Source organism: Atta colombica, unplaced genomic scaffold (genome assembly GCF_001594045.1).
Source record: "Atta colombica isolate Treedump-2 unplaced genomic scaffold, Acol1.0 scaffold261, whole genome shotgun sequence".
Classification (NCBI taxonomy): Eukaryota; Metazoa; Arthropoda; class Insecta; order Hymenoptera; family Formicidae; genus Atta; species Atta colombica.
Window position 1 is genome coordinate 864585 of NW_017259361.1, and position 9468 is coordinate 874052.

The window sequence follows — 9468 nt, forward strand, 5'->3', positions numbered from 1 at the left end:
GCTATTTAGAAGTCGAACGATGGTTGAACAACGACATCAACGTAAGGATGACCGATGGGTACAAATAATCGATGAATCGATGTTCGAGTCCTTTTCTCTAGGAAAGAGAACTTTACTTCTAGAGATTTTTATAATGAAAATGTATGAGCGCCAAATGGAAGCGCGTTCTTTGAGCCAAGCATTCTTATTGGCCGCTTGAGATATTACTTCGACAAAAATTATCATCGAATTATCACTTAGGCTGCCTTTCCTGTAGCTTTATCTTGTCACGTATCGTAGTCTGGACTTATTGCCGTAACATCGTTGTGTCCCGTATTCTGAAAAAAATCAGCCTGAAAGTTTTTCGCGTGAATGAGACATATTTTCAAAAGTCACATGATACGTAGCGTCGCGCTCATTGGCTATTACGTCACATGACTGTTTAGGTCTTGCCAATCAAAGCATCTTTATCGCAGCAAAACACGTCCTTCTCAGTCTTCGGAGTGATGTTCGCCAACACTTTTGGACGCTGTAAATCGTAACGTGATGATTTGAGGTTTCTGATCTTGGAGATTGTCGAGAAAGTCACACAAAACGACAAAGCGTTAAAAAAAGAGGAAGCTATCGACAGGTAACAGATCCATTCTGTTTTATTTCGTACAACGATTTGTATGCATGTTGTGCGTCGAATTAGGTCATCCTTAGTGCGATTTGACGCAACAGGATCAGGTATTCGCAACGGAGATTATATCGTTTCGTCCAAAAAGTACGGTTCTTAGTATCTTAGTTAAATATGCACGCATGTTTAATTTTTGCTCGATCTTGTTATTATATAGTTTATCCGTGAGTGAAACGACAAGAAGAAGTCAATACTTCTATCGTAGGACTTAAGAGAGTACAAGAAATTTCCAAACGGATCCACGGCTGGTACGCTAAGGACATTCATATGTTTAAGCGCGCGTATTCGTATTCCACGAAGAAATAACGTTATCCAAAAAAAGTGTAATGTGTGACATTTGAGAACTATGATAATTTTGAGGAGAGCATTAGAAACTTTTCTACCGTCGGAGATGACTGGAAATTTTTAGTTACACAAAAAATGAGGGGAATGCCCGGCGCAGCCAGACGATCTTTGTTAAAAACTAACTGATTTCTGTTTAATACGTGCATAGCAATGATAAATGAACGATGACTTGATACCAAAAATATGTAATTTTCATAATAAATTATAGTTTTGAAGTAGTAAAAAATTATATTATCAGATCGTACATGTTAGAGATTGAAAATTGCGAATTAGAGATTAGTCATTTATTCTGATTGACTGAATTTTAATTTTTATTCTTCAATTTTTCCTCGATCTCCAATACCTAACCTACGGACTTTGAAGATTCTAGATCTCCAATGAAGTCTTATTTTCGTATTTTACGTAATTTTTTTTTTTAATATATCTTTTGTAAAATTTTGTCTACTCTTTTTATGTTTATCAGAATTTCACAATGAGACCTATAGTTGTGAAGCCTTTCTTGCTTGAGTCATTTTTTGTGTCTACTCTTATACCATCGACCATTGTGTGATCTGTTTTTATGATACATGTTCGAACTTGTTGGAAGCGATTCTCAGATAACCTCTGTTATAACGAAATCTGCTGCGTCATGTGACTTTAAAGTTAATATTACATAAATTTTGTATGGCTGAACACTTTTAGAATTTCAAATTGAGATAGGTATATGTTTGATATTTGTCAGAAGCGAGAAAGAGAGTTATTATTCCTCTGCTTGTTTTCCAGTAAAAAAAAAAGGATTACAGCAGAGAGTAGTATACAGCAGAGAGAGAGAGAGAGAGAGAGAGAGAGAGAGAGAGAGAGAGAGAAATTTGGATCTTATATCCTGATAATTTCTGAGAGAGTTAGACTTTATTCTATAAGAGAAAGAGAGTTCTAGTACAGTCTAGTGCAGGAACAGAAAACAGATCAATAATTATCTGTGTTGTACAAATTTTTCTAGCCTGTTGATTGGTTATAGATTGGACAATCTCTCTGTTTTGCAGCCAGTTAACATGCTGGAAAAAAATTGCAATAAATTAAGTGAATACAATTTTTTTTAATGTATATAAAAGTGTATTTGTCAGGCTGAGATTCCATGGAGTGGAAATTTACAGCGGAACAGCGCGACCAATAATCGCACATCTAGTAAACGAATATGAACATGTTCGGACATTCGTGTTTGTGTTTGTGAGCATTATTCTTTTTCCTAATCGTACCGATTCAATTAGATTCGATGTTTATTTGCATATTATGTAACGAATAACAAAGTTTGTTTGAATAACTGTTTGATATTCGTTCGCTGGATGTATATATATATATAGTTTTACGAAGAAAAATGGACAAATTTTTCGGAGGTGTGATCGCTCAAAGCATTAAGCACTTGGGGTGCTATTATATGAAGCGCGCCGCAAATGCGGAAGACAAAATTAACTAAACTTTACTAGGTTTCCGCGCGTTCTCTTTCGTTTATTTTGATCTAATATTATATGGAGAATAATTACACAAAAGCAGAATGATATAGTGAGACTGGCGTCCCACGAGTGGAAATTTACAGCGGAACGAGATCAACCACAAAAGCGAGATCAATTACAAACAGAAAAGAAAGCAGAATAATGACTGCAGAGTTGGAATTGATCGCGCTTTTCCGTTCTGCTATAAATTTCCGTTCCAGCCTGACAAATACACTTTTGTATTTATTTAAAAAAATTATATTTACTTAATTCATTGCAATTTTTATTAATATGCTTATCTTTTTAGCTTATGTATTGAATACAAGCATTTTAATCAATAAATCATTAAAAATTAATAATTTCTAATTTCTCGTTCCGCTTTTCCGCTCAAATTGTGCTCCATTAGGATAGTAATATTAGGAGATCAAAATAGGCGAAACAGAAAGCTAGTAAAGTTTAATTAATTTTTCTGCATTTTTGCATTTTCGCGCTTCATGTAAGGATGCGTTTATATCTTGATGAAAAACAGAAAACGAAAAAGCAGTGGTCAATCAGAACTCGCGTTCGTAATAAATAAAGCCGAAATTGTCAACTACCAGCGCAAATTTTGATTGGCTACTATTTTTCTGCTTCCTGCTTTTCCGAACGCGTCCTAATAGCACCCTTATGATCATCATATGATCTTTATTATTCATTAGACATAAAACAAGACTAGAAACTGAAATCGTCTAAACATAATAATTCTAGGTCTGTTCTTTTTCGAAGAATTTTGAACTAATTCTGAACTAGCAATAATTTATAGTGAAATAAATTATATTTGTCTAAAGTCTATTCTACAATTGCGTAAACAATTGTAAGAATCGATTAGCGACAGTCGCGTATTTTTCTCATATTTGACTGATTGGTTAATTTTTACAACTACAATCAAACAAACCTTACAAATATGCTTACGCAATTGTAGAATAGGTTTTAAGCGTCGTCTATAATGAGCAGTAAACAGTAATGATAAGATTGTAAAGCCTCAGACACAATAGCGAGAAAATAGCGATAAAAATAACATGATTTCAACCTATCCGAAATTATGTAATCTTAAGTTTTTTTATGCTTTATATAATATTAGAAGATCAAAATAGGCGGGACAAAACACGCGGAAATCTAGTAAAATTTAATTAATTTTGTCTTGTGTCTTTAATTTATGGTCCTTTAATTTATTGCCGTGTATATATTACACCAATGTATATATTACATCAATTCGGAATTTAAGTTGGGAAAAAAAATAGATTGATTAGCTTTAGGAAAACAGACCAGAAAATTCCTCCAATCAGGGATATCTTCGGATTTACCTGAACGCTTCCGGATGTTATGTCATCCTTGTTTACTGTTTGCTAAACAAGAATAGAGTGACATCTGGTTGGCACTCGGATAGGAATCTGTTGCCCAATAGTATCATAATTCCCTCTCTTCCCAAACAAAATTTCTCGTGTTACTTGCTACTTGATCCCGGGCCGGATCAAAATCGAAGAAGCTCCTACAGCTTCATTCAGAATATTTCAGAACACTGCCAAAAAGAAATTGCTGATGTTATAATCCGAAAATTAAAAGTGATATTCAACGTTCAACATAACTTGGTAAAATTGTTACAAAATATTATGATATTGATTTCAAATATAAATGTATATAAACATTTTATATATGTATATGTATCATGTAGAATATACATATAAAATGTGACCAGATTCCCGCTCCCGGATTGTCCCGCCATAGCTATCTCGCCAAATATGGATATCAAACTGTGAGAATAATTGTATTATTTTTTCAAAAAATTATTATTGTAATTATCTTTAGCCTCATATATTCTCTTTTTCTCCCCAAACGTAAAGTTGTCCCAATTTAAATCTGAAAATACCCGGTCACGTTACGACTTTGCTCCATTGTTATTACTAAAAATTTATAGTTCAAGTATACTATAGATTTTCACTACCTGTAGTAAATGGAACACAGCACATGTGTAATGATATCGTGCATTATGTCAATTTTAACAGATATTTAACATAAGCATTATTTTTTAAAACATTTTTTAACCTTTAAATTTTTTATTGAACTTTTCTTAATTATTTTTAGAGATTGGGCGTTTTTGTTCTATTTTGTCTTCCTGTTAATCTTATTTATTAATTTTTTAATCATTAACATTTCATGAATTTTAATCATTAATCATTTAGATAAAAATGTCTCAACGAGGAGGAGGAGGAAGAGGAAGAGCAAGCCGTGGACGGGCAATACAAAAGCAGACAAGTTCTAGGCATCAGCAGGAACAACAGCAACAACAGCAACTTCCACATGCTCAAGCATCTACGAGCACTGGAGCTATTCGCAGACCAGGACAACCTACTACACAATCGGTAATATACAAGATAGATACTAAAAGATTTTACTATAAAAGTTTTAAGCAGTAATTTCTCATACAAATTTAAGACGAAAATTTCATATGATCATATATTCAAAATGTTTCAAAGATACAAAGTGTCAAAGCGTTAAAGGAAAAATAGCACTTTTTTCAAAAATTTTGAAAACTACTCGCTGAAAATCACAAAAATAGTATACAGTTCTTGAAAAAAATTAATTTATCTTTAATTTGCGTATTTGTTGAATGTTGTATGATTTTTTTACTTTTTTTTAAATTATTCAACATTGAAGAAAAAAATGTCTTTTTTTATTCACGGAATAGCATTCTATTAAAAAAAAAACAAATAGAAAAATCTAATTTCCTCTTTACAGTGCATCTATCAGTTTTATATTATACATGATATATAAAGAAGCATAAATTCTTCACAAAATCTTGAAATCTTCACAAAATGCGTGACGAATTTGCTATAGAATCAAGCAAATGTTGTTTTGCTCAAAGTTGTTGCTTCAAATACGAAAGATGTAAATTGCATTAAGATCATAATTTTTTTAATTAACATTTCTTAGAAATATTAAATGAATGATAACGTGTCAATCGTTTAATTTTTATCATTTAAGTGTAGTTTGCAAACAAAAGTTTCTTTATATCGAAAAAATTATAAAACAGTTTTTGCAGGCAAAATAAATAATCTCTTAATTTTTTTGGTAGTGTATATATACAACTTGATAATAACTATTACAATAATAACTTGTTTCTTAAAGAGAGATTCTACTCTAGAGATTCAAAATTTATGTACTTTTCATCAATATTTTTTATAAGGAAAGGAAGGAGATAATGTTTTGACATTGACATATCTCAGCGTACATTTTTTTTTTTTAATGGCTGTAGCATATAGGAATGCATTAGCATGCGTACGTGACTAATTATTGGCAAAAAATCCTGGCTATCGACAGTTTATCTGAGACAAAAAATGAAATTATTAAAATATATTAAATTTGTGGGGCCATGAATCTCATTTCATTAAAAAAAATTTGAAAATTTACAGAATGGCAATTATTTGAAATTGTCAAATTTTTTTTGAATTTGTCGAATTTTTTTTTCATTTTCAACCTATTCAAAGAAATAGTTATTTTAGAAAATTTATGACATTTCCAGATTCATGGCCTCATAAAAATTGTTTATTTTATGTGGGAAAAAACATCAAGTCAATCTTTAATGATTGGTTGAAGCTGTACATTCTGCAAGTTTGAAAAATGAATTAAAAAAAAAACGTGAAAAAATAAAGTTTATTTTATAATGATTTTAATTAACTACAATATTTTGCAACTTACATTTAATCAGCGGTTCCTCCATATGTCAATTTTTTTTCTGTTCGAAGAACAAATTTTACTGCATTTGAACCCTTCTTTCGATCCTTACTTCTTTTGCACGTATAATACCATTAAACTCATTTAATTTTCGACCGATGCAAAATCCAGTTTAACAAGTCATAAATTGTAAAAAAATGATAATGTAAAAAAATATTATCTTTAAAAAATATATTTAAAAAATCGATTTTTTTGACTTTCCGAAGTAGAACCTCCCGTTATGGGCCTTCTAGAATAAGTCATTAGTTATAAATCAGAAGTCGGAAACTAAAAATTGAACAATCACAATCGTCAATTTTTACATAAATCTAAATTTATTTTGTCAGAGTACTGGACGCGGTTTAATACGTGTTGGTGAAAAAGGTGACAGTGCAATTGGACAAATAGGCAGAGGTCTGGAGAAACTTAGTATTCAATCTACTGGTACATAATTTTATTTTCTGATTTTTAGATTTATTCTATATTGTGCAAACATAATACGTTTAAATTTTTCGTTTTATTTAATTTTTCATTATTTTAATAAAATTCTTTTTAGACATAAAATTGATAATAAAATTGTGTAATAATTATATATACACATAAGATTTTTATTTAGACTCTTCTGTAATAAAAAGACATTGGTACATTTTTTATGATACATAAATGAAATAAGCATATTCTTTGTATAACACAATTTTTAGATGTTTATGACTTTATATATATTTTTATAATCGAAATATTTTAGAAATTTATATCGTTGTAAACATGTTCTTTCTTCGATATTAAATGAAGAATGAATTTTTTTATGTAGCTGGTGGTAGTGGAGATGCTGGTGCTGTAGCTATTGTGGCATCTGGTAGAGGTGCAGCTCGTGGCAAAAGAATTTTGCCTACAGATATTTTTGTGACAAAACCGAGTCATGTAGAGAATAAAAAAGGTAAGCAATAATACATAATATAATAATATATATACAGAATGTCTTCATATAAGTGATCACGCCTTTTTATCTCTTAAATTAACAGAGATAAACCTAAGTACAATAAAAGTGAAACAAACGTATATTTGTTTCGAGAGTTGAAACATTTATTATAATGTTGAAATTGATATAAAAATGTTATTATACATAATAATATAATAAAGTGTTAACTCTTATAGATATTTTACATTTTTTAATTATTTTTCGATGTCTATTTTCGAACGTTCTAAATTTGATGTCAATATTAACCACAAAATTTTTGTTTTATTTTACGAAAATTACATTTTTATATATACTCTAATTTTCAGGTACATCTGGCATTCACAAAGTAATAAAAGTAAATTATTTTAAAGTACTTAAAGCAACTGATTGGGCTCTTTATCAGTATCATGTTGATTTTTCGCCTGAAGAAGATCGCACAATTGTGCGTAAAACTTTACTCAAAGTACATCAAAAGAAAATTGGTGCATATATCTTTGATGGCACTGTAATGTATACAAGTTGCCGATTATCTGATGTAAGTAGTAAAGGCATAGATGATATAGTATTCATCTCTCATGAATGTCGTTTATGTATCTTTCAAATGCATAAATGTAATCGAAATCTTTTTTAGCGAATGGTATTTACTTCAACTCGACAATCGGATGAACAGCATATAACAATTACTGTTCGTCTTGTTGGTGATATGTTGGTAGGAGATCCTCATTACATCCAATTCTTTAACATACTTGTGAGAAAATGTTACGAAGTTTTAAAGCTAAAATTGGTCGGTCGCCATTATTTTGATCCTAGAAGTAAAGTAAGTACATTCATAGATGCACTTGTGTTCAGAGAAAACTCTGTGCTCAAGAAATAATTGTTCTATCGTGTTAATATAGATTGTTTTGCCGGAACACAAATTAGAATTGTGGCCAGGATATGTATCATCTATTCGTCAACATGAACGAGATATTTTAATGTGTGTCGAGATATCAAATAAGGTTATGAGATTGGAAACTTTGGGAGATATCCTGAATAACTTTTATCGAGAAGACCGTAATAGATTCAGAGTAAGCTGCACTTTGTTTTAAAACTTTTTAGATTTTTGCTAGAATTCTTTTATAAAAATAACTTTTTTTCGAGAAGATTAAAGTTTGTTACATTGTTATAGTTTCCTCATTGTAACTATACTGAATTATACTTGAATTATACTTGAATTACAAGCGAGAAATCATGTGAGTTTCTTTCTTACATTATAATGTATTCTTATGTAGTGAGGAAATAGGACCTTTAAATGAAATTATTTATTGTTCTATTTTGTTTTTTATTTTAATTATTCATAATAATACTTTTATATTTTTTTATTGCATTGCAAAAATAAATAAATGTATATGTGTATATGTATCCTGCAGGAAAATTTCTGTAATGCTGTGATCGGCACTGTAGTTCTTACTGATTATAATAACAATACATACCGCATTGAGGATGTAGATTTCTCAGCTTCTCCCAGCAGTTCATTTCCTTTGAAAAACGGCGAAAGTATAACGTATATAGATTATTACAGAAAAAAATATGATATTAGAATTCGAAATCCTGGACATCCAATGCTGGTGACGAAATCCAAAACAAAAGATCGACAAGCTGGAGAGGGAGAGCGTGTTTATTTAGTTCCAGAATTGTGTCGTGCTACAGGTACGTTATGTTTTATTGATAATTTCCATTTATTATTTTTCCATTATTTCTTTTATTATACTTCGTCTTATACTTTGATTTTAATAGCAAAGAAATATTTTCTTTGTTACTATAAATTTATGTGAAGTATAATTTATCTATTATCCCTAATGTGATGCTGTTGTTTATTTGCAGGTTTGACTGATTCCATGAGAGAAAATTACAGACTCATGTCAAGTTTGGCTGTTGAGACACGTCTTCAACCTGGAAAGCGTATTGAAAAATTATTAAAATTTAACAAAAGACTTTGTGAAGACCGTACTATCATGCAAGAATTATCCGAATGGAATTTACAGCTAGATAACAAGTTGCTTCAAATTCCTGCGCGGCAGTTACTTAATGAGAAAATCTATTTCGGCGGGGACGTATCTGCCAATGCCGAACAAGGTGATTGGACAAAGGCAATGATGAACAAAAAATGTGTAATTTCTCCAAGATTGAAAGAGTGGGTCTTTTTGATTTCGGAAAGGGATAGCTCTCTCGAACAGGTATTGCAGATCTTTATTAAAGATTATTATACTGCTACGATCACTAAATATAAATATATTTATATCTATATA

At 30.7% G+C, this 9468-nt stretch overlaps 1 protein-coding gene across 4 annotated transcripts in view; it reads left to right on the forward strand.

The window, feature by feature from the left end:
• The first annotated feature begins 565 nt into the window (after positions 1-565).
• LOC108689147 (protein aubergine) overlaps positions 566-9468 on the forward strand; it is an 11897-nt gene continuing 2994 nt past the window's right edge. Inside the window, exons 1-10 of one of the 4 annotated variants that reach the window (XM_018195787.1) lie at positions 4020-4100; positions 4184-4264; positions 4692-4871; positions 6570-6666; positions 7034-7159; positions 7507-7715; positions 7812-7997; positions 8077-8247; positions 8590-8869; positions 9044-9396. In XM_018195787.1, coding sequence (XP_018051276.1) covers positions 4698-4871; positions 6570-6666; positions 7034-7159; positions 7507-7715; positions 7812-7997; positions 8077-8247; positions 8590-8869; positions 9044-9396 — 1596 coding nt within the window. In that variant the 5' untranslated portion in view covers positions 4020-4100; positions 4184-4264; positions 4692-4697. Of the gene's footprint in view, positions 611-4019; positions 4101-4183; positions 4265-4691; positions 4872-6569; positions 6667-7033; positions 7160-7506; positions 7716-7811; positions 7998-8076; positions 8248-8589; positions 8870-9043; positions 9397-9468 lie in introns of those variants that run through there. The other 3 variants (XM_018195788.1, XM_018195789.1, XM_018195790.1) reach the window with 3 other exon arrangements.